At 50.2% G+C, this 25,584-nt stretch overlaps 1 protein-coding gene across 4 annotated transcripts in view; it reads right to left on the bottom strand.

The window, feature by feature from the left end:
• Positions 1 to 167: 167 nt before the first annotated feature.
• NFATC2 (nuclear factor of activated T cells 2) overlaps positions 168 to 25,584 on the bottom strand; it is a 154,540-nt gene continuing 129,123 nt past the window's right edge. For 3 of the 4 annotated variants that reach the window (XM_057703011.1, XM_057703012.1, XM_057703014.1), the window contains one exon: positions 168 to 524. In XM_057703011.1, the coding sequence (XP_057558994.1) occupies positions 469 to 524 (56 nt within the window). In that variant the 3' untranslated portion in view covers positions 168 to 468. Of the gene's footprint in view, positions 525 to 7,921; positions 8,010 to 25,584 lie in introns of all 4 variants that reach the window. The other variant, XM_057703013.1, reaches the window with a different exon arrangement.

Here is a 25,584-nt window from a genome sequence, read left to right as displayed (position 1 = left end):
TTTTTCTTCAGCCTGTAAGCTGGGTCACGTTCCTTTGGTTGCTCTGTTGGAGAACTCCTTTCCTTCAAAAGGTTCAAGAGCTGTATCTGTAACCCGAAAAAGCGAAGGCAAGGGCTGGGGTTTAATCGCCGCATCCCCATCTTCTGTTCCCTAAGCTCCTGGCTGCAGGCTCTCGGCTCTCAGGTGCGTTCCAGCGGGTGGGCTTGTTCAGAATGTATTTGGGGTCAGCAGGCACTTAAGGTTTGGATGGGACACCGTGAAAGTCAACCGAGATGCTCTTTGGGATTTAGACCAAAATTCAGAACGCACAGAGAGAGGAGGCGAGCTTCAGGACGGAAGGTTAGCTTTCGGCTGGTATGTGGTCCCGCGCGTAGCCTCCGGGTAGGGTGGACACTGGGGAGGATGGTGAAGGGGCAGTGGGAGGCTCCGGGGTCAACAGTGTGGATGATGTCTTGCTAATGGCTTCTTCTACGTCTGATTTTGGGCGGGAGGTCCTGAAAACTCCTTCCTGATAATTTCATTAACTACAAAAGGAGAGAGAGAGAGTAGAGGCGCGTGAGAGACCACCAAAAACACGGATCAGGTTAGCTTTTTAGAACCTAATACAACCAGGCTCTTCTTCAAAACATGTTTTAGTTCTTTGAGGGAATACATTTGACAACTTTTAACATAAGAAGTGCCTTCCCACATCGTGACTCCCCCCACCCTATCCCCCATGCTGCTATTTCGTGGTGTGGGTTTCTTAGTAAAAATGGCCCAAATGGTAACTTTTAAAAATTGTTGTGGGAGAAATGGAGCTGGGCCACAGGGCAGGATTTAAGGAACACTCTCTCCTTTTTACTGAATGCACTTGAGGTGCTCTACTGTATACCAAACTCCATCTGTTATTATGACGTCCAGAAAATACCCACTCCATGACTAAAACACAGTTCCTTGACCCACAAAACCCACGGCTCTCAAGAGGGGCCTTTAAAAAGAGAGTGGCCGGGACCACCACCACGCCTAGCCATCAATGTAAACATAATCTCCATCCCTTTCTGCACAACCAGGAATCCCCCCACCCCACCACCACCACCACCACCACTGGTGAAGGAGCACACTGAGTCTTCTCAGCTACCAAGGGTCCTCAAGGGGCTCTGGAAAGCTCCATTACCCCAACCCCAGAAAGCTGCTGGAATTTAGTAGGGAACCAAGAAGGCAATGCCAGCCACTGGCGTCAAGGAGCTAGCTCTCCTCTCCCATCCTTATCTGAGGCACCAGTTCCTAGAATCAAGGCAATAATGTCTTAGAATAGTGGCTCTTGCAAAAAGGCTTCCCTCAATGTTCTTGGGGAAAAGTTGCCATCCAAGTCAGCCCAGGCACCAAGGCAGGGGTGTGCACATGCCCTAAAATGCGTGTGTGCACTTTTGGTTTCGCAGCTGGATGGTATGGACTGGTCCCAGGAGCAGAAATGAAGAGGAGGCAGACCCCTCTAGGGGTCCCATCAAAGGTAGATAAATCTCCTCTCTCCTAGTTCTGGCACTAAATTCTTCCCACAGGCTCCTCCTCCTTTTTCTCATGTCAGCCTTATCCTAAAGTTACAGAGATGGAAGATGAGCAGTGAGGGTTAACTGTTGATGTGCTCGGAGTCCCTCCACCCTGAGCGCTCCTAGGTCCAGGGTGCTTTTCCCTGGAAAACCCCTGCCTGGATGAGTCTGCAACCCCCAGAATAAGAAGAGAGCAAATACACACTGCTCTGGAGCTGGGTAAGCCAGGGTTGACTCTCAGCTCCCTCACTAAACGGGCTGCGTGACTTTCTCTTTCTGTGCCTCAGTTTTCTCATCTGTACAGTGAGAATCGTCACTGTGTGTACCCTCCGGGACTGTTGTGAGGACGTTGGGCATTGATGTATACACAGGCTCCCAGCACGAGGCCAGGTTACTGGTGTTGTGTAGCCGCCAGCTGTGATGGGTAGTGATACCCCACGCTTTATGGTGGACTCTACACCTCGTGCTTTGCACCAGGGGGCTCTGTTTTGGGGCAGAAACCAATCAGGTGTCGCTCACTGTTCTTCAGATGTGTGCTGACAGCAGGTACAAGGGAAAGCTCGAGAGGTCACGTTCTAGAGCCAGGTGGCCGGGGCTAGAATCCCACCTCTGCTGCTTCCTTGCTTGGTGAACCTCTCCTTAGTGATATAACTGCTCTGTGCCTCAGTTTCCCCATCTGTAAACTGTGTGCAAAAATATGACCTTCCTTCTACCGTTGTGGAGGAGCTTAGATGAGATGATACAGTGAGAAAATTATCACAGTCCCGGGGTATAGCATATGTTGGTTCAGAGAGTGGTCTGTGCATGTGTGTATGAGAACATGAGACGGTGTCTATGGATGTTAATGGATGAGAATGCATGTATCAGAGTAACAACTGGTTCCAAAGTGTTGAAATAGATCCATTGAGAGGAACTCAGAGGATGAACTCATATATTCAGCTAACCAGCTCTTATTGGGTGCTGACTGTGTACCACATACCAGCTGATGCCCAGCAGCCCTAAACCAGAGCTGCATGAAGCAGGACCCAACCCCCCTGCAGCCCCGGCCTCGGGAACCCTGCGGGGCTGGGCGGCTGGGGGCCCCTGGTGAGGACAGCCAGGCAGGAGTGAAAGCACAGTGCCAGGGGGAGGCGGGGTTGGTGCGGCTTCATGCGAAGCTTTTCAAAGCCCGGATTCTGAAGGGTTTCCTGTTTTCTCAGCCTAGGAAACGAGAGGAGTCAATCCTCAATGGAAACTTTCCACGGCCTCCACTTCCTAAAAATAACTGCTGGGCAGGGCTGCGGGCACCACCGCCCTCACCAAAGGGTCGTTTCCCTTCTCAGAGCGGGGGGCCAGGTTAGGGGCTGGGAGGTGGGGGGTGGTCAAGCGTCCCCCTCCCTTTGGATGGAAAGCACCCTGGCTCTCTGAACACCACGGTCGAATCTAGAAAACTCGGCGATCGCTCTGCACCACACCCACCACACCCGAGAGGTCAGGGTGGCGAGGCGGCCGTGTGGTCAGGCCCCGAGGCGAGGCCCACTCGCACCACTGCAGCCTCTCTGGGGAGACGCACCTTCTCTTTCTGAAACCTCAGAGTGCGCGCCCCTGGCTGTGGAGGAGGAGAAAGTTCTAGGGCGGCAGCCAGGGCAGGGCAGCCACGTGGGTCTGAAAACGTGGGCTCCAAGTTCCCCGAGAGGGTCTCTGCCAACCACGTCACCCTGCCTCGAGGGGTCCTGCCTCTGGAGCCTCGCGTATTTGGGCGGAAGGGAAGATGGGGGCATCGCGCTGCCCTTTGTCTGAATCAGTTTCATGACGTCACCGTGGAACCTCTCCCTTGTAGGGAAAGGTGGTCTCCCCCTCAGCGCTGTCGCCTCCTGTCACTTCTTTAGGCTCACTTCCTCACTCTGGCCCACTACATGCTTAAGGTCTCCTTTATCCAAAAACCCTGCTCTGGGCTTGTCTTTCCCCTGACCTGGTTCCCGCTGTGACCACGCCTCCTGCTGCCCTCCCCGCCCCTCCCCGCCCCTCCCCGCCCTGCAGCCAACCACACTGGCTTCCGTTCTACGTGCTCCCCAGGCCGCCCTCCTGCCTCAGAGCCTCTGCCCTTGCTGGTCTCCTCGCCTTTTCTAATGCTGTTCTCCCTCCCTTCATTCAAGGCTCTGCTCAGTCTCCTTGGCCCCAGGCCCTGGGGACAATCAGCAGTGCCCCTCCCACTCCCACCCAGCCTGGCTGTCTCCTTATCCTTTGCATAGGGGTTCCTGGCAGCTCACTGTCCAGTGCTTTGGTTTTTTTGTTCCCTGGCTTCTGAAGACTGCCTTGGTACACAGGAAGTGCTCAGTAACATGTATTGAGATAGCAGAAGCGTAGCAAGGGGCTAAGTAGCCTCAGGTCACACTGTCTGCTCTGGGATTTGGCCCCAGGTCTGACCCTGAGATCTGAGTGTTGAAACCCCCTCTTCAAGGCCACTGCCGTCAGTATTTCCTTCATCCAATAAGTGTTTTGAGCATCTGTCCTATGCCAACTTCTGCACCGTTTCTCCCACCTCTTCCCAAATCGAGCCACAGGCAGTTCTCCAAATGGCTCCACTCCTTGTCCAAATCCTGACTTCCTTCCTGCCCCTTTTCCTGAAAGCCTTCTCACATTCCTACTGTGGGGTCCTGACTCCCTCCAGAAGCCAACACTGAGTTCTCAAAATGCTTTGCTTGCCCCTCCTGTGCCACGCTATCTGTCACCTGTGTGCCCACTGTACCACGTACAGCAGCATGCACACAGCAGGTGCCTAATGCATGCATCTTCGCCCACCACGAGGACCCCACACCATCAGCCTAGGTCACTTAGGTTAGGGAAGCTGATTTTTCTGTCATCCAATTGACAAGTGGGTTGTTGGTCTCTTGTTTGCCTGGCGCTTTTTCTCCACAAAAGAATATAAGCCATTCATATTTTTTCAGGACTAACAATGTACCAGGTGCTGTACCAAGCACTGAGTTATGTCTCACACCAAACCTAGTAATGCGGTCATCCTCGTTTTAGAAACAGAGAAAGGGAGACAGGCAGTCACTTGGCACAGCAGGTGAAGGGGAGGGACGAGGATTTCATTAACCTGTACGTCATATGGGTCCACCACATAGGTAGAAAGACTGTGCTGTGAAGTTTGCTAGCCATCACCTTTCTTCTGGGGCCCGGGGAACCTCAGCTTCTTTTGTGTGAGTCAGGAAAAGGCCAGAGCAGCCTCTGTGAAGCTACCAAGCAGAGAAGGCTGTGTGCTGAGTGGTTAAGGTGGTCACTGAGCATCACTTTCTTGGAACAGAATCGAGGCCAGCAGTGTTCGGTCTGCCGCAAGCACCCCTGACCTTTTGCTACCCTTACAGAGAGACACCGTGATGAAAACATGGATGTTGAACATGGCTACAACCTCAGGGTGATTTCTAAGCCTGATACCTAAGGCTGAAACCAGAAAGAAAGGAAAAACAGACGAATGTAAGTATATAAAAATTACACATTTTTCTTTAAAACTCCAAAGAAGAAATCTGTAATATTTTCAGTATGCATGACAAAGGTCATTCATATATAAAGAGGTGTTACAAATCAATAACTGTTCTACTAAAAATGGCTACAGACATAAGAGACTATACCAGGGGTCAACAAACTTTTTAAAGGGTCAGATAAAAATATTTTCAGCCCCTTACTCAATGCCTCAGCTGTGATTTTTTTTTTTTTTTTTTTAAAACATGAAAGCAGCCACAGATAGTATGTGAGCAAATGGGCATGGCTGTGTGCCAATAAAACTTTAACAAAACAGGCTGGGGACCACATTCGGACTGAGATATAGTTTGCCAGCCTCTAATATATACACCAAATGACAAAGAAGAAAAGCAAAGCAAAGTGTTTTCTTCCCCTACTTTTTGGGGGTGGCAATCTGGGGAAGCCAGTGCCTTTTATTGTGACTGTTCATCAAACAGCTCTGGGTTGATTAGTGTCACATTTCTTAAAACTGCCTTTTGCTAGCATCCTCCCCTGCCCCAGGAATTTACTGGTTTACTTGTGGGCCCGGGCACCTGTGTGCCAACTTCCTTCTTTCAGCCAAGCTCAGAGGTTCTCAAAGTTCAGCTTGCAGAAGAAGGGCGGCTCAGGGTTACACACGGAAACCCACACAGATAGACTGGAGGTGCAGCTGAAGACTTTCCAGGGAATCTTGACTATTCTAGGCTTTCTCCCCTTTAACTGCTGACTTTGGAACTTCACCCCTGAGAAAGAAGCAACAGGAAGGAGGGGACGGGCCCCATCCTGTTTCTCTCCCAAACCTCAAGCGTGTTTTCTAAAGTCTGGTTAGACCCTTGAAAGCCTTGGGCTGGCCAGAGGGTGACTCCTGAGCCAGGGAGGCAGCATTCTAGGCCAAAAGAAAGAATCAGAGTTAACACGGGCGCAAGGTCCCCCTGCCACCCGTCTTGCTCCGTTCCCTCGAGGAACCTGTGCTGGGGCAAGAGGTGTCTGGACACTTGGGGGGCAGAACCAGAAAGCACATGAACTGTTCTCTGGGTGCTTCTACCTTTTGTCCTAACTGCTCTCAGGGAAAGCTACTCTGAAGGCCAACAATAAACGCCAGGGCTGAAACTGTGTCCTGAGCACCAGGCCTGTCTTCCCCCCCAAGCACGTAGAAAAGGGCTATGAAGGAAAGGTGTGGCCCTTGGCATCCCCTGTGACTTGGGTATCACAATGCTTTTCACTTGCTAAGCAGCTCCCCAGCTTTTCTTCCCCTCCCAGCCATCCCCACATGCTCCAGGGGCACTTGGGAAGTGGACAAGAGCTTTCTAGAAAGGCCAGACTTTAGAGGCTCAGTGAAAAGGACAAAAACCCCTTGATAGGCCTGTAGCCCAAAGCCGTGGGTGTGGTCTCTGAACAGCTACGTGATGGTAAATCCCCTCTGAGGCCATGCAGAGCAGAGCCAGCGTGCCAGAGTTCCCAGGCCCCTGCAAGGGCAGAAGCATTGCCAAGTCCTAACATCAGGGAGGGAAGAAGCGCATTAAAAAGGCCCTTTGACTAAGTGGCTGAGTCTCAGCGCTGATATTTCAGCTGCATTTTTGTCATCTTGATTCCCCAGATGCGAAGCTCTCAGGAGGGACTCTGGCTCCTGGTGGGTATCCAGCCAAGGTTTGCTAGTAGGATTGTGTTTTGACTGTTGATGGTGTTTGAGAGTCACTGGTGGAGAGTGTGCTGGGGAGACCCTCCCCCCGCTCAGGTTCATGCTGCTGTTGTCATGCTGCTGTTGGGAAGTTTTGGTACCTCTCAGCGGGCCCCACCCTCTGGGAACCAGGGTTCGGGATGTCAGCTCCACTGCATGTGCTAATGGACGTGACACCTGATGGTTATTTTTTACTGGAGTTTCAGACTGCGACATCAGTGCAATGCTGCTGAGGACTCTGGGTCTGGCCTGTGATGTGGCGAACCCACTTTCACTGTCAAATGAGCCGTTCAAAAGCCACCGCCCAGCGGGACAGCAGGAGGCGTGCGAGCCAGCAGTCCTGATGCTGGCTGACGTCTGGCAAGTGCTCATCACGTGCCGGGCACTGCACGTGCTACCTGATTCTAATCAATGTGCAAAGCATGAAACAACAGCAGCGGCATCTGAACAGCTGAGGCACAGAAAGGTAAAGCGACAGCCTTGCTGTCCCACGTGGACCCTCCTATCCCCTGCACAGTCAAGTCTGCGTTGGCTCCCAGGCTATTCTGCGCAGGCCCAGAACCCAAAGTCGATAGAGGGGAACTACCGCTTGCAGCTAAGGCTGAGCTCAGTGGGAAAACCACACACAGCTCTAGTCCAGGTCCAGAGGCTGGTTTCACATCCCGAAACGGAGCCAGGGCTTAACCATTTCCAGAGCGCACAAGAAGGCCCCTGGGGGGAGGTGGAGTTTTGAGTTGATGAGATCAAGATTGGAAATTATCTAAGCACAGGGCACTTCCAGAGGGGTCTGATCGACCTGCCCTCTCTCTCTTTCCCCAATGCAGAATGACCCAGCCTCGACAGAGAACCTTCTTTAACTGGAAACACCAAGCAAAGTGTACAAAACCAGAAGGGAGCTGGCACAGGGCAGAAATTCCAAAGGCTGGAACCCGGCACTGCTGCCTGCTCCCTGGAAGAGGGTGACAAAGCCCCCGGGGGAGCATGCAGGTCCCCAGAGCCTCATCGCCACCCCCTACTCCCCACCCGACCTCCAGCCTCCGAGAATCTCAGGTATGTCCCCCTGGGGCGTCCCCCTACAGAGTGGTGGGGTCTAGCCCTTAAAAGTAGGAAATGTTGGAAAATGAGAGAGGGCCTTCAAGTTATAAAGTTTTCTTTTAACTAAAAAAAAAAAAAAAAAAATCAAGTTAAGGAAACACACAGCTGGAAAACAAAAGGAAAGGCAGAAGATATCGATTACCTTTAACTTTGATTTCTCGGATCAAAGATCACAGTCATTCTGTTTCATAATATGTTTTGTATCCAGCTAAGGTGTGTGTCTATCAGCTCTGAAAAAGATTTGCAAAACCATTTTTGAGAAGAAAAAAAAAAAATCACCTTCGACCTCTATTATGCTTCCAACTCATGCTAGTATCCATTTAATGAGTAGCTCTTAACCCAGGGCCACGCACAACCCAGAACAGAACTCAACCCTCTGGCTGCAGTTTAAGCCCCAGTTCTGTATCGTCTTAACATCTGTGCCAGAATTAACCCCAAACCAGGGTAATAATCACTGAGATGAGGGACTCTGATTTCAGAGATCCCTGTTTGTACAAAGTTCATCAGCAAGATGATGGTGGTTTGGGCTTTTATGTTTTTTAACAGCAGGACAAGATGGCTCAGTTGCTGGTATGTCACACAGTTTCAAATCATGGTCAACTAAGGAGATAAATAACACTGCATCTGTGCAGACCAGAGTTGAAAATCAGAATTTCATAATGGGGCTACTCAAATGTAATCCTCCCTCCTTTGACCCCTGCTTCCTTCTTACGAGTGATACAACCTCCGTGGACACGCAAATTCATAAGGCTGTACACTTTCTTCCTGTTTTTCTCTGGTTGACAAGTTGCTATTTTTATAGCCCCTACCCAGTCAGAGCACTGAAGGCGCTTAGAAAGGAGACAGGAGCTGTGTATTTTACAGGCATTCAATTATATCACATTTTCTCTTCAATTTTAAATAACCCCACTCTATAGCTGTATAGTGCATACAGCTTTCAAAACAGTTGTTTTCTCATTTAAATGGCCAAATTAGGAGGCCAGAGTCCGTTTTGAGTGCTTGATTTAGGAATATTTTCTGGGATTAATTGCTTGCAGGGAGTGATCCCACCTTTTGCTAGGACTTTATTTGCATCCTTAGGTAAACCAGGATAGCCTCTCACAAGGCACGAGGCACGAGCTCCCTGAACTCTCATCTTCGAGACAGAGAACACTCAATAATGAAATCTTTTTTTGCAGGTTTGCAGTTACAGGCCTAGACTCCCACATGTTGGGCTGCAGTAGGGTTGGTTTGATTGGGACTGGCTGGGGTTAGTCACCGGCTGCTGCCACCCAGGACAAAATAAGCACCTCCCCTCTCCTCCGTAGTGGCTGTGAGCACAGTTTGGACCATGCATTTCAGGCCGTCTCCCAAAGCAAAAAGGCCCACTGGCAAACCCAAGTGTTCGTGGCCCAAAGGCAGCTCCCTCCCCTACTTGCCTGACTCTACGACACACTGGCTGGTTCCAAACCCAAGAGCAGAGGATCGTGTGACCACTCACTCAGGGCCTTCAAATAACACCTCTATCCTGACAGCGGCCAAATTAATGTTTTCAGCCCAGACCTCGCCCCTGAATGTCAGACTTAGACATCTAACTGTCCACTGGGATCTCAACACGGTCAAAACCAATCTCCTGATCGTCACAATCATTGCTTCCGCCCACCCCACCCTCCGCTCCACTAGTCCAATCGTAGGAAACATACACACTCCCCTCTTCCGATTGTTCGGGTCAATCTTGGTCACAGCCCACATCCCCCTGCATATGCAAATGCTTCTGGATTTACCCTCAAAATATACCCAGAAACTAACAGCCTCCACCACCTCCCGTCTGGCTCACTAGCCCTCACCTGTCTCCCTGGTCTCTGCTGGGGTCCCTGGACTCTCCCCAACAGCACGTGGTTCTGTTGGCACTTTAAAGTATAGCATGTGGCTTGTTACTCCTGGAAAAAACCAGCTCCAAGGTGCTAAAATGGCCAAGATGTTTGCACTTTATCTGTACCTATTCAAGTAGCACTTAGTGGAGACCAGGTGTCACGTACTTGTCCAAGGTCACGCCCGTGGAACAGCACCTTTGAATCGAGGTGGAACCCTGAGCACCAGGCTCTTAATACCAGCGGCTGGTCCTCTGGAAGCCCTGAACTGCTCTGGCTCCACGCCCGCCCCCTTTTCAAGACTTTAGAGAGTTTATAAAGCATCAAACTGATCAGTTTGCAGACTTTTGAGGTGCAGCTTCCTGTTTAGTCATGAAGTTTCACTCTTTAATTGTCTGCTCCCTGGTGGAAGGCAGGCATCAGGAGATAGAGGAAGGGCCTGTTTTAAATTCAACTAAGACCCTGCCCCCCCCCCCCCCCCAACTACCCCACTCTGCAGGTGCTTTATTTAATCCTCACAGTCATCTCTGGGGGTTGGCGCTATGATGCCCATTTCTCAGGTCAAGTTACTGAGGCAGAGAAGTTACTGAGGCAGAGAAAGATGGAGTGACCCTTCCAGGAATGATCCCAGCTCCATGGGTGCTAGTCCCAGGTCAGAGCTTCCCTCCTGTGTGTAAGATCATCAAGCTGCCCTGGGGGCTGAGTTAAAATGCAGTTTTGCATTGGAAGAGCTTGACACAAAAGCACTCCGTCAATACATCCGCGTAAGTCTCGCGACCTCTCCCTGAGCCTCAGTTTCCCCACAAAATGGGGATCAGAATACTCCTTGGAGAGACTGCTGTGAGGGTTGAAGGGGATGTGGTAGCTGGCTCATTCATGGGCAGGTATTCATTAACTTTGCAATAGGGACCCATAGAGAAGAAAGAAGGAAGAATGAGGAAAAAAGATGCGGAAGGAGACAGACCGGTCCGCTCTAATCCTGTCCAATAACCAAGAATACAGTTCTATTTCCCTGCATGGTTTAAAGAGGAAGTCCATTCCATTGATCAGCTGTTAGTAATATGGAGGTAGCCATTGAGACGGAAGGCAGCGTTTAGAGTTACGATATGCTCCCTCGGTGATGCCCAGAAACCCGCCCAAAGACAGGGAGTGAGGCCTCTGGTCCCAGAATCACTGCCCCATTTTTTGTGGTCTTTTATGAGGCTACTGCTGAAGACCTATATAGTGATGGTGCATTTTTCCAATCCTTGGCATAAATCGGTGAACCCTGTCCTGCTAGTCTCAGGGATTAGGTGATGACTTAGGAGATGGATTGGACATGGTTCACTGATTAATCAACACAGATAATTAACATGAAAGTACAAGGTGTCAGCAGATAAAATACAATCTGTCACCCTGGCAAATTCTACAACTAGCTTCCATCCTCCTGAGAGCGCAGGCACATCTCTAAATGGGATGGCATTAGAAGATGACCTCTGTGCATCTGCATCATGAGAGTCAGACTGGCCTAAGGTACGTTCTAATGGCTCTACAATGAAAACACCGGGGTTCCCCCCAACCCGTGTAGAACGCGCTACCATCTTTTTCATCCTCCTCTTTTTCCATAATTACACATCAACTTACAATCTAGGGAGAAACAACCCAGACTTTCTCTAAGCGAAGCTGCCCTATGAGGGAGGGTTAACTAACTGTATGAACTCAGACCTGAGTTGAGCTCAGCTCCTCTGCCCTGTCCTTTTTCTCCAATTCAGCAGAATTTCTTCCGATTACATGCGGCTAAGAGGCACCTCTCCTATCAAGCAACCACACAGCTTCTAAGGTAGCAACCACAGGCAGGAAAGCATTCTAAACAAACCACGGCTTGCCTCCTCGTCCTCCTGCCGCTTCATCACGGCCTCAGCCCCAAAGCTCTGCTGAGAGGCACCAGCCACAAAGCAAGCACTGCAAAATGAGCTGCTGCCTTTAAAAAATAAAACCCAAGTCGAAGAAAAGCACTTGTTGCTACATCCAGTTGAGATCTGCGAAAGACACAGTGACCCAAATCAACAGCGCAGTCTGCAACTGCAAATAAGATAAAATCAATACCTAATTGTTTGGGAAGCCATCTTTCTCCTCGGAGGTTGGAGGGATTAAACATTTGTGTTTCCTTAGCCTTGCTTATGCAGGAGAAAGAGAACCAAAGGTTGGTCAGACACTCCAGGTGGGTTAGGAGGGGGAAGCGCAGAGCAGGAAGAAACATCTCCATCCTGAGCTACTTTGTCATGTCACAGAATTGCACAAAAGTTCCTCGAGGCCTCCGAGAAGAGGTCCAAAATCCCAGGTCTGCTTCATGAGACCTTTCCTTCAAAAAGTAGCACAGCCCCTGCTGATTAGAACAGATTCACTGGACATTTTTGGAAACTTCTAGCCTAGTCGCCACCTCACCCTTCCATAAATTCACCTTCCAGATCATTCTATGTCCTCCCACATATGTCACGACCAGCCCATAGCACAGTGTCACCCAACCCCATCAAGGATATCTGTACATACATCCACATGTTTCCAAAGCCCAGCATAAGCCCACGTCCCGCAAGGAGGCATCCCAACCGCTTCACGCTGCTGTCGGTCTTGGGCACTGTGTCCTGAAATTTCTCCCCCAAAGATTTTAACATCTGCCCCCCTCTCAAGTCCCTCAGCCCAGTTTGGTGTGAGAACTGATTGACCTGCAGACTGTCCCCACGTGCACTCGGCAAGCCCTGACCACAGGGCCCACCTGACGGTCCTCCCACCCACCACCCTGGGGAGGGAGACAGAGGAGGACAGTGCAGGGCCAAGAGCCTGAGTGACAGTGAGATAAACCTGGGACACGCCAACCCCTCCCCTGCCGGGCTCCCCAGCCCACCCCTTCCAGGCCCAAGAAGTCGCTGGTTGCCTGGAAAGAAATTCCACCAGGTCCAAGCAGGGACCGGACTCTATATTTCCCCATGTGAGATTCACAGGCCCCGGGCCTAGCAGTGATGCTCTCCACTCAGAGGCCGCCTGGAGTGAGCAGCAAGGACTGTGTGTGTGACCTTACACCAGGTGTCCCTAAGATACCTTAACTCTGCCAGGACATGCAGACAGAGCCCGAACTCCTCACTCACCCCCTCCTCGATCAAACCTTCACCTGTACAGTCCTTGCCGTGGGCTGAACTCTGTCCCCCAGATTGCCATGTTGAAGCCCTAACCCCCAGCGTGACAGTGTTTGGAGGTGGGCCTCGGGAGGTGATTCGGGTTAGATGAGACCATGAGGGTGGGGCCCTCATGATGGGATCAGTGCCTCGTAAGAAGGGACATCAGAGAGCTCGTTTGCTCACTCACTGGGCCCAGCACGAAGGCATGCAGCTCATCAGACCCGATCACAGTCTGAGAACCTGAGCCCGGACTTCTGGCCTCCAGAACTATGAGAGGATAACTTCTGCTGTTTAAGCCTCCGGGTCAGTGGAATTCTGTTATGGAAGCCTGAGTGAAGACAGTCCTGGAAGCACTGCTCTGCCCAAGACCTTTCCTCTCTAATATCTCGGTGTGTGCTCACAGGGCAGGCATCTCCCTATGAAGCAACCAAGGTTAAGTGACTTGCCCAAGGTCACACTCAGGGGCAGGGTTTAAACAAGAAGCAGGCACTGCTGCGGCCACACCCCCAAACACACACACCTTCCTGCTATGTGGCTCTTTGCAGGCAAAGCCCCATCTCCCTGCTGTGCATCCAAATCCTATGTTTCAGCCAACATCCAGCCTCCACTGCTGCCCAGGATCCTCTGGCCAACAGCCCCCTCCCTTCCCCGCCCTCACCGACCTCACAAATTCGGCCTTTCTGTATCCGGTAAGCTTGTAAGTATCTGAGGGTGGTGGCCATAGACTGCCCAGTGCAGGGGCTGAGCACAGCGGTAAGGGGCTCACACCCGGGGTAGAAACACAGGGAAACACACAGGTGGGGTCCAAGTTCAAACACACGGACTGCTGGGGTGTGTGTGTCCAAGTCCAGCCTGCCATGCCCTGCTACGCACTTGAGGCAAGCCCTGACTCCCTCTGCACCTGCCTTGCAAAAAGTGGACAGTGATGGTTCTTAATTTTAGAGGGAATCAACAAGTCGACCCATGACAGGTGCTGTAAACAGCATCTGACACGTAAGCACCCCACGTTCACTAACAGAATGTGAGCCAATCATTTCACTTCTTGGGCCTCAGTTTCCTCATCGGTAAAATGGGACTAATAATGTGCCGTCCCAGAAAGACATTGGGTGATGCATACAGCTGGAACGATGCCAAGTTAACAAAAAAAAAAACCTGTGTTAGCAGCCGTTCCTGTTAGCATTGTTACTACATATTAGTCCACCCCACAGAGAACATTTGGTTAACACACTGAATCGATTGGTGACCAGGCCACCTTCTCTCACCAAAGCACTTTCACCTTGGAAGCTATTTCTGAGTTTTCAGAGTGGGTGGGTCTGAGGTCAGCCTGGCTCCCAGAGATGCATTTTCACATCCTGCCAAGAGGGGCCCCCCTCCCAGGCCACCCCACATAGTGCACACGCTGCACTGGGCTAGTGACATGCACAACAGCCTCTGAGTCACCAGTGTTCTGCACACCAGAGGCCTCCGGAAGCCAGCCCCGGCAGCAGGCCTGCACGGCCCCCAGGAGCCCCGACATCTTACCAGCAAGACCTCAGGGCTTACGAGAAAAATGCCGCATCTCATCCCAAACTGCCCTCAGCTTTCAGGATGAGTAAACATGGCAGTTCTGAGGCTCCGGTTCTGAGTAAGAAGCCAAGGTGCTAACTGGGAGGAGGGCAGATCAGTTACAGCCAAGAAGATGCCAAGCCCTAAGGAGCGGGAGGAGGTCCCCTGCCCTGAGCCAGCCTCTGGGAGATATACTCGTCCTGCTCTCATCCAGCAACACGAGACAGGCCCCACCTCCCAGCTCAGCTTCCTGAGGCCTTCATCCCAGCACCCTCCACAGGCCCACCCTCCACCCGAATTAGACTTCACGATGCAGAACTCCAAATCCACGTGCAACATGACTCCATCCAGGCTGACAGGGCAGTGCCTGAGCTGCACCCCAGACATTGACAGGGGAGCTTGGCCACTTGGAAAGATGGGGGTCAGGGGGCCAAGTTCGTTTCTAAAGGACTGCGAGACACAGGCTGATGAAGCAATATTCAGTGGGCACCTTCTGAGCAGGGCCCGGGCTGTGACATATATCACCTCATTTGTGGCCATTGACAGTTCTGTGGGCACAGCCAGTGTTCACAGAAGCCTAGCATTATAGTTGGATCATGGTGAACCCCGCCTTTCCCTTGCACATGGTTACCATGGTGATGGATCCCGGTTGGGGGAGCTCAGGCTATAAGGCTGTATCTTGAAGCTCAAGACATGGTAACATCAACTCCTCACTGGGTTGTCATCGCCCCGTGAGGGCAGGGACCTCATCTCTCATTCACTGTCATGACCCCAGCACCCAGGACAGAGCCAGCGCATAGTAGGTGCTCAGTAAAAACTTCATGAGAAGACGGTTGAGTGAATGGATGAAACACAAACACCTAACTGATTTGGATTTAACCAGAATTTGCCCAGTTAAGTCTGGTTTTTGACAGCCTCCAGGAGCTGGTCTGAATCCTAGTATGAAGGTTGTTGGCCAGCTTTCTATTAGTTGTAGATGAAACCTCCTGATACATGTAATAGAATAATGATTACCTTTATTTAATTTATATAGCACTTTCTACAAAGCACTTCACATATATTTATTTAATCCTCACAGCAATCCCACAGAGTAGGTATTACCTGTTCCCATTTTATAGATAATTAAACTGAGGCACAAAGAGATTAAGGAACATAGCCAGCTTATATAGCTACTAAGTTGCAGAACCAGGATTCAAACCTACCCAGTCTGGCTCAAGCTACTGAAGATGGGGATTCTTTTGTAATTATCATCTGGCAGTCAGAACTTGATTCTTTGAATGCCACATTGAACAAAGACTGGTCCTTGGGAGACCCCAACTTTTATCAGGGTTACACAGTAGAAGTCACCCATATAGTATTCAAGGAAAAATGGAGATGAGCTAACATATATGTTTACTCTAGTTAACCTGGGGGATGAGATTTGAGAAGCAAAGAGTAGCTTGGCCCCTTGGGACCATGATGCCAAGCCCAGGGTGCACATCTAAGAGGTGAGATTGTGCTAGATTTTCATAAGACTTAAAGTAGAGCCAACGCCTGGGGTTCAGAGAGAGATGGCAGCTTCCCAGGTGTGACTGGAGCCATCCCAGCTTGCTTCTGTTGGCAGTATTCTCCAGCAGAAGGGAAAGTTGAAGTTCACACCCCACAAAACCACCAGCAAGCTGTGTTTCTAGATCTAAGGGAACTCAAGCCTTCCCGTGGTGTCAATCTGATTCTGGCTTTGGGCTCTGGTGGCATAAAGGCACCCTCTCTCCAAAGAAAGTATAACCATCTTAGCCTCCACAGTCAGGGGCCTCTCTGATGGGGAAATCCAGGTTATCCCAGAGGGTGACAGAGGTGAGTGGCTGCCAGACTGCGGCTATCCACGGCTGGACACTGCTGGCCTTCTAGTCAGAATTCCATTTGGATGGGCTTTCACCAGCCAGCACCAGCCCACTGCTGGGACCCAGGGATCCCACTTGGCCTTGGGAAAAGCCATTCCTTTAACATCCAAGAGTATGCATTTCTCTTCCTCACTCTCCTCTAGTCCCCCCAGCCTTCCTTCTGTACTCTGAATGTGCCAAGCACACTCCTACCCCAGGGCCTTTGCACTTGCTGCTCCCTCTACCAAGAAGGCTCTTTCAGCAAGATCTCTGCTCAAATGTCACCTTCTCTGGGATGCTTCCCTTATGGGACAAAAGGCCCTCATGCCACCCACCACTCTCTATTCCCTCCATCCTGCGTTACCTGTTTTCATAGCACTTATTCTACCTGGTGTTATCGTTTATGTTTAGACTGTGAGCTCAAAGAGGGCAGGCACTTTGAGCCTTTGTGTTCCCTTCAGTGTTCCCAGCATTGAACAATAAATAGCTGTTGGATGAATGAATGACTAAATGAAAGAAGGAACAAATGGACAAACTATGGCTTCTAAGTATTGGCAACCCAGTGTTGACTTCATCATGGCCAAATGTGGGGTACAGTAACATCCATCTCTACAGAGAAGATTCCAAGAGAAATCATGCTTTGCTGTCATAAGGGAGAAGCCAGGGCTTCTGAGCTTTTGGTCATGCTGTCCCCTGCCTGGCTCCTTATTTGACTAGTGAAATCCTGGCTCCAAAGTTCCACAAGGCCCACACCCCCCAGAGCACCTAGCACGGCACACGGCCAGTGTGTTAAACCATGCCGCAAGTGGGCTTAAGACACGACTGTGGAATCTGGGACCCTCACCCTTTGTTTTCCACTCAGTCCAACTTCAAGGAGGAGAAACTATTTCTCCATTTGTGAACATCTCTATCCTAAGCCCATTTCATACACCAACTGGGAGGTGGCTAGAAATTGTCCATGAAAAGACCTTAGCAGGAGGCAGGTTTTAAGAGCAGCATATCCTCAGGAAACGGGAGACACTTAGAGAGGGGAGGGTCAGCCTTTCCACCTACAGCCCTCCATCATCCCAACCCTGACGATGCATCCACTGGGGCCACTGAGCTTCGAGGGGGGAGGCGGATTTGGGGACCATCCTGATGAGCTTGTGAGGTGCAACCCAGCCTGTGTGGCAGGGCCAGTGGCCAGAATGACAGCAAGCCCCTGTGAGCGGTGGCTTTCGCTTTACTTCTGTTATAAAAGATGACCTTCAGCAGGCTTTAGGAGGACCCCACAAACACTCAATACTGTACAATGTCTGTTTTCCCCCATTTGAGTGAAAGATACAACAATCTAAAGTTGATGTAAAGATTCGATGCCATTCTGTGCAGCCTGACAAGCTGACTCTCCAATGTGTCTGCAGAAAAGCAAAAAGACAATTCTGGAGAACCGCAAGCTGGGGACTAAACCTACCAGAAAGCCAGACTACCTACAAAGCAGCTGTAATTAAGAACTGGGGACAAACAAATTCTTCTATGGAACAAAGCCGAGAGACCAGGATGGGGCCTGCACTTACGTGGAAACGATATTTACAACATCGATGGATTGCAGGCCCGTGGGAAAACATGGACATCTCAATAGATGGTCTGGGGCCACTACTTACCCACATGGAAAACAAGGAAATTAGAACCTTACTTCATACTGGACACAAAAACCGAATCCAGGTGAATTACAAACTTCAGTGTGAAAGACAAGACTGTCACATATTTGGAAGGCAATATAGAAGAATCTCTCTTTATGACATCAGAGTAGGAAGGGATTTCCTAAACCAGCTCTTCAGACTTGAGGAGGATCAGAATCACTGGAGGGCACGTAAAAGCGCAGACTGCTGGGCCCAACTCTGACATATCTGATGCAACACGCCTGGGGTGGGCGGGGCCCGAGAATTTGCATTTCTAACAAGCTCCCAAGTGACACAGATGTGGCCAGTCCCATGACACATTTTCAGTAGCACCATCCCAAACAACACTCAAAAAGCTCAAACCTTTCCAAAAATAAATTTAATGACATTAAAAGTTTCTGTTCATCGAAAGATACCATCTCACCCACACAAGTTTTGCAAACATGTTAACGATCTTACACAGTATGAAACGTTGGGAGGATGTAGAACCAGGTAATTACTTCTACGTTGCTGACGGGAGTATAAGCTGGTACAACCGCTTTGGGAGACAATTTGGTATTGTCTGCCGGTGTGGTGGGTGTGTATGCCCAGTGACCAAGCAATTTCAGTTGTAAGTACAACCCGACAGAAACTCCTCTGTGTGCAGAGAAAGAACATTCTGGAAAGCACTGTTTGTACCAGCATAGGGAAAAAAAAATCTGGAAATGGCCAAATATCCACCACCAGCAGAATGGATAAATGAGCTCTACAGTGGACTACTACACAGCAGAGAAAAGGAAAGAATTTCAGCTACAAAAATGACAACCTAATGAATGCCAAGAATGTAATGTTGAAGGAGAAAGCAAGCTGCAGAAAACTACTTACAGAACAACTACACTTATGTAAAGTTCACAAGCATGCAAAACTCAGCATGTTTTTTAGATTATCAAACAAGTGGTAAGACTATTTTTTTTAAAAAGGGAAGTGACACACAAAATTGAGGACAGCAATTAGTCCAAGGTGGGAGGGAAGAAAATACACTCAAAATTCCGTGCCCAGTCCTGGCGTGAGCACCACGGCTGTGAACACTGCAGAACAGAGACAAGCAGAGCCCAGGCACCTCCGATGGAGGAACACACCGTCACTTATGAGGGAGCCTCGCCCGAAACATCAACCTCAATCTGATCCAGCCGCTCATCTCACTACGGATTTACAGCAACTGCTGAGGACAAAGCGACGACGATTGATGGCCCCTCGGGGCTGCAAGCAACAAAACCTAGCCTGCGTGCAAACCACCTGGCTTCTTCAACTCAAAGGTGGCAAAGGGGGAAAAGATGAAGGGGGCCTGGACACGTGAAGGAAATGGAAAACACATTTCAAACAATCACACTGTGTGGGCCTGCCTTGGATCCAGAGTCACAACAAATGGTGAAAAAAAAAAAATTAGAGCCTTTATGAGGCAGTTGAAAATCTGAGTATTGAATTTCATATTAAAGAATTATTTTAACACTACTATATATAAAATAGACAAACAACAAGGGTTTATTGTACAGCACAGGGACCCATATTATTCACTATCTTGCAATAACCTATAAGGGAAAAGAACCTAAAAGAGAAAAAAAAATATGTGTGTGTGTGTGTGTGTGTATATATATATACATATATATGTATAATTAAATCACTGTCATATACCTGAAAGTAATACAACATTGTAAATGAACTATACTTCAATTTTTAAAAATAAGCCCCCTAAAAAGAATGTTTCACTGTGAGAAAGAAAATCAGAGAAAAATGTTTAAAGAGTCCTCTTGCAGAGAAACACAACTGGAAGATTTGCAAATAAAAGATGTTTTAGAAGGCAGAAGAGTGCAGAGGTAATGGTTATGTCCTTTTTCTTTACACTCAGGGTGGGTACATGATATTTGTTTGTATTGTTATTTTTTGTATCTTATATATGTTTAATGAAAGCCATTTGGCATTTAAAGAAAGGCAGGAAGGAAAGAAGGAAGAGAGGGAGAGAGAAGGATGGAGGGAGGGAAGGGAGTGGGAGACAGGGGCAGAGAAGGAAGGAAGGAGGTGGGGAAGGAAATGGAACGACAGCGTGCCCCTCAGGGAACGGGCCTTCTGAAGGTCACCTCCTCTGAGAGGCCGTCCCCAATGACCCTGACCAAAGTCTCCCCTCACAACACCTGATTCTCTCCTTCATCTCTTACCATCTGAAATACATTTCTCTGCTGTGTTTATCATCCCTCTTCCCCATGAGACTGTAAGATCCACAGGGCAGGGACCACCCCTCCTTCACCCAGCACCTGTCAGTTGGCCTGGCTGGCCTCAAGCGTCAAGAAATTGTGCTGCGTGGGGACTGGCCACACAGTTGAATGGAACCCACGAGATGGTCTGTCTTGATATTGATGGTAGGGGAGAAGGAACTTTGGAAAATTCCTACGGCACAAATCAGAAAGAAATGGTTTGATTTGTTCAGGGGAAAAAAAAAGAAATGGTGCTGGAGGCTGGCACAGTCTGAGCACGTGCTCTGGGCCAGGCCCTGGTCTAAGAAATCTACATACATTAACCATTCAGTGTCCACAAGGCCCCCCGAGTGGGGGTTATTATTATTATGCCGTTCCGTAAACCAAGACTCACAGAGCTCAGGGATGTGCTCAGAGTGACACAGCCAGCAGGTGGCCAAGCCAGGATTTAAATGCAGGCGAGATTCCAGGGCGCAAACTCGAAACCACTCTATCCTGCCTTCCTGCCTCGCCAAGAAACCTTGGTTTAATGGTAAAGACAGAAGCCTTTTGTTCAGACCTAAAATGACCAGAGTTAACCGCTGAAGTCCAAGGAGAACCTGATTGGACCAACTTATTTCTTCTGCTGCCCACCCTAGCTCTTGGGCTGTTCCTTTGCACGCCTGATTCTGGGAACGCACGGACACACACACACACTTTACACGTGGCCATATTACACACCACATTGCCAGTTAGCAAATCAACGCCCTTTGACGTGCTCTCTGCCTGGCACACAGTAGGTAGGTAGTGAGCGAAAGTGTGCAGTAGAACTGACTAAATTGCAAGACTTTGGGCCAGGATGCCCAACCTTCCAACACAGAAACGAGAGATGCCAACCTCTGCGTGGAAACATCCCGTCCCATTTCTCCCTGCGAGACCTATGGGCAGGAATGAGCCCCCGTGGGAATTCAAGGCACCCACAGGAGGGGGCCCCAACCTTATCAGTCACTCTTGTTTCAGCAGGAAGTACTTGCAACAGATTGCTTTCCTTCCTGCACCCCCAACACCAGCCCCACAGAGGGAACCCCGAAAGCCTAACAGCTCCCTCAGGGCACCAAGTAAGTGCCCCAGGGCTGTAATCTAAAGTCTGAATTTAGGAAACTCTCCAGGGTGATCCTGGCCACAGTCAGGTGCCAAGAACCTATGGCGGGGTGACCCCTACCACCTGCGCTCTGACATCAAAGAGCAGCGGGACTGGGGTGGGGGAGGGGCCGGTTACCAAAGGGGTGGCCACCGTAGATGGGGCCAAAGACCTTCCCCAGAACTTTATCCCTCATCAGAAAACAGGGAGCCAGCCTGGGGAGAGCAAGTACCTTCTCTGAAAGGGGCCGGCGGTGAGCGGGGAGCAGGGAATTTCTGGGTTGAGGCATGAATTTCTCAGAAGCCTGGCAGCCTGGAAAACACAGGGCTGGTTTCTGTTTTCCGCCCCCAGAAACGCCTGGAACCACAGCGGGAGGGAGGCCACGCTGCCCAGGAGAGCCCTGACCAGACCTGGGATGCAAACACCGCACTGTTTACCGAGGGAAGCCCCGGGCCAGCTCGGATGCCCACTCCCGGGCGTCCCCGGCCACCACCTCACGCTGTCCGCCAGCTGGGCCCATGGGAATGCACCTTCGGGAGGAACAGGGGCTGGAAGGAGGCAGGGGCTCGAGAGCCAGCTGGGCCGCCTCTTGGCATGAAAAGGGGGAGCGAGCTCGTGGGTCTCCCTGCACAAAAAGCGCCTCTGAATCCAAAGCGAGCCCAGGCCAAGCACAACAGGATAACAAGGAGAACGGGAGGGAGGGGGGCAGATCGAAGCTGCACCACCGACCCAGCAGAGAGCAGCTGCCCCGCTCTCCAGGCAGCGTGCTCCTGGGGTTGCACAAGCGTTTCCATGGCACTTGGTTTTGCTGTCACAACAACCTCAGGATGGCCCGGCGCTGGGCAGCGCTGCTGGCTGGAGGCGAGAAATGGATTTTCTAGTGGGTCCAGCAGCCAGCACATTTTTGAAGGCCTGCCCCGGCCTGGTCTTCAGACTCTGCCTCTGTCAAGTCCAAGGGGCCGGCTGAGGCCTGGAGAGCCTGGCGCTGAGGGGGAGCCCAGCGACCTGCTGGAGCCTCCCCGCGCTGTTCCCACAGGGATGTGCCTCCCTCCTGCCACCCCACAGAGGCCCAGCGGGACGTTCGAGGGCCCCAGCACACTTACATTGGAACACTCCAGCAGGCCACAGGATGCCAAGCGATAAAATGCCCCCAATGCTCACGATAAATGTAATTTCCAGTTTGAAGGTGACTGGCTGACATCTTAAGTTTACAGGCATTTCATTAAACATTTCTCACTTCAATTCTGTGCTTCTCTTTTTGGATGGAGTTTATTCCTCCACTCTGACCCCCTACATGTCTCAAACTTCTTTTCAGGCCTTTTGAAAAGCCCAGAGCCAAAGCCGTCATGTTGAGGCCTGATTCTAGGACCGGGACACAGGTCATCTCCCCAGGTTTTATATGCTGTCACCTCGCCAGCAAGCTGCTCCAGGGTTTTTTTATTTGCACTCCTGAACTCCCCAAAAAAATGCATGGCATCTTTCCTCCAAAAAAATCTAGATAAAGAACAAGTACATATTTACTCACTGGCTGTGTGACATTGCGCCAGTTACTTAACCTCTCTGGACTAGTTTCCTCCTTTATAAAACGGAAATAATTATAGTCCTTTCCTCACGGGGCTGTTGTGAAGATTAAATATGTTAATATAATGATGTCTTAGAAGAGTGCCTGGTATGCAATAAATAACATCTAAGTATTAGCTGCTATTATTATTAAAAAGAAGTATTGTTGTGGTTTTATGATGAATAGTTTCAAATAATTTAAAACCCAGGCAGTAAATATCTCCATTTCATTCTGGGATATTCATTCATTTCCACAAATATGTGGTGAGTATCTTATGTGCAGGGAGCTGGGCTAGATTGCACAAAGGGGACATTAGAAAATGTTGTTCAGGGCTTACCTACTATGTGCAAAGTCAGCCCAGGGGCAGTTGGGGTACGGACATTAGTCCTTACCACCCAGAAACTTGGACTTGAGGCGGGGACAGGGAATACACAGAAACACCTGAAAGGCATATGTAATAAACAGCAACTGCAAGGGACCAGGTGTATCTCCATTACTCAGAGGAAGAGAAAAACCCTACAGCTGCAAGGAGGAGAGAGCTTGTCAGAGCCTCGCAATGCTCATCAGATTTCAAAAGGCACCAGAGGGAGAGAGGGGAGGGCATTCCAGGCAGAGGGTACGGCGTGGGCCCAGGTTCAGGGGCAAGAAAATCTCAGCACAGCTGCGTGTCCTCCTCCACTTGAAGCCCAGAGGGGTGGACGAGGAGGACGATTACACATCCAAATGGTGGGAGACGCATCCCTAAGCAGAACTAAAAGCTTCCTATTTCTAAATCCCCATTCTTTTATATTAGCTTCTAGGGTCACTGCTAAGACCTGAAGTGTCTCCCTTTCTTTTACCTTTCTCCCTTAATTTTTTTAAAGTAAATACATGCATATGGCAAAGATGAAAAAAATCCCAAAGCATAAAAACACAGACAGGAGACGGTCCCCCTTCTACTCCTGTCCCTAGCTGCTCAGTACCACCTTGTATGGCTCTTATTAATAGATATTCAGGTTGCTTCTGGCCGTCTGCTGGTATGAACAAGACTACAGTTGACCTCCCACACCCCATATGCAGCAGGGTGTCCAGAAGGCCTGGGCCAACACCCCTGACAATGAGGCTCACTGTGGGACCTGAGCAGATGGTCTCAACCTGAAACTGGTGAGAAGATATTAAAGGAGGGTTGGCACGTCCCAAATGCAGAGACTAAGACATTTTCACAGCCCTGGACAGAGGAAGATGATGGTGAGGAAGAGGATAAAGCTGACAGTTACTCTAGGGAGTGCCTACCATGTGGCTGACCCTGCTACATGCACTTTCCATATATCATTTCATTTAAACCTGAAACTGCTATTATCCCCATTTTACAGATGGGGAAATTGAGGTCACAGACATTAAGTCACTTGCCTAAGGCCACACCCCAAATTCCTCAGGACAGGTGTGGGAGGGGAGATAGGAAGAGATCAGGGTCGGGTGTGAGCTCACTTTAGCACTGGCTGAGTCTGGCATTCCTCCAGGGTGTCCACGCAGAGGTGTCCAGGAGGCAGTCAGACTGGCGGGTCTGGAGGGAAAGCTAATTCTCTGGTGTCTCATCAGATGTGTGGACTGAAAGGCCCAAGATAAATGCTCCATTCTGTTTATGAATTGAATCTAGATCATTCTCTTACACACGCGTCTCCAACAGCTCATCCCCTGGGCCTCGAGCTTTGTGACCTGAGACAGATCACTGCCTCGCTCCTCCGCCTGGTCTCAGCCACGACTCGGAGATGAGAGTTTCTGCCTTCCGGAGGTGCTCATTAAGTGGGAGGGATTGTTGTTATGTTATAATTATTTCCTGTACTTGCCAGCCTGGCAAACACGCACCCCAAACTGCAACCTTCCACCTGCCAGCCGCTTCCCTTCCCTCTAGGAATCAAATCCTAACCTCTCGCTGTGGCCTCTGGGCTCCCCCCGTGGTCTGGCCTGCCCTCAAAAATCTCATCTCTTGGGCATGAATCTCAACTACCCCAGACCTTGTTCTGTCCTCCACACAAACCAGCGCTTAGACATGCTGTTCCTTCTACCCGGAATTCCCTTCCCCTTCCTCCTCCTTCAGGTCTCAGATTAAGGAGGCTGCCCCTGACTGCCCCATCGGAAGTTACGCCTGTTTGTTTTATTCAGAACACTGAGCCCCATCTGAAATTCACATTACTCATCGGTTGGCTTTTGATTAACATCTGTCCTAGAGACTGGATCAGACGAGGGCCTTGGTCCATTGCATTCACTGCTGTGTCCCAGCCCCTGGCACAAAGCCTGGAAGACAGCAGGTGCCCACTGAATACCAAAGAAGGAATGAATGAATGGGCACCGGTTGATTAAAGGCAAACCAAGAAAGCAAACGCCCAGACGAGATGCCTCCTGGCAGTTCCCTGAGGCAGTGGCCTGCCAACCTCGCGCTAAAGGAGGCCCTCCCCAGTGTCTGTGGTGCACACGACAGTCTGTACATTGCTTTTCACACATGCCTCGCCCAAGGCCACAAGCAAGGAAGAAGCAACGTGGGGCTCCAAGCCAAGCTTCCTTTGGTGACTACAATTACCCATCAATATCTTCTGACCCTCAAGCCACTGTCCTGGGCACTCACCAGGGAGTACACTGAACACAGCAAGAAAGAAGTTCCTAGTGGCTTCCCACACCCAGAGAGAGCCAAGAATTCTCCAGTCTATGAAACGGGCCTTTATGGTCAGCACTCCACATTACAAAGCTGTTGTTCCCACCAGAATCAGGCACTAAAGCCGTCACACTGGTGGTTCTTAACTGGTGGCAGTTCTTCCTCCCAGACCATCCTTGGCAACATCTGGAGTCATTTTTAGT

Source organism: Hippopotamus amphibius, chromosome 12 (genome assembly GCF_030028045.1).
Source record: "Hippopotamus amphibius kiboko isolate mHipAmp2 chromosome 12, mHipAmp2.hap2, whole genome shotgun sequence".
In the NCBI taxonomy this organism is placed as follows: Eukaryota; Metazoa; Chordata; class Mammalia; order Artiodactyla; family Hippopotamidae; genus Hippopotamus; species Hippopotamus amphibius.
Note: the sequence above shows the minus strand (reverse complement) of the source record. Positions and strands in the feature narration are given on the sequence as shown.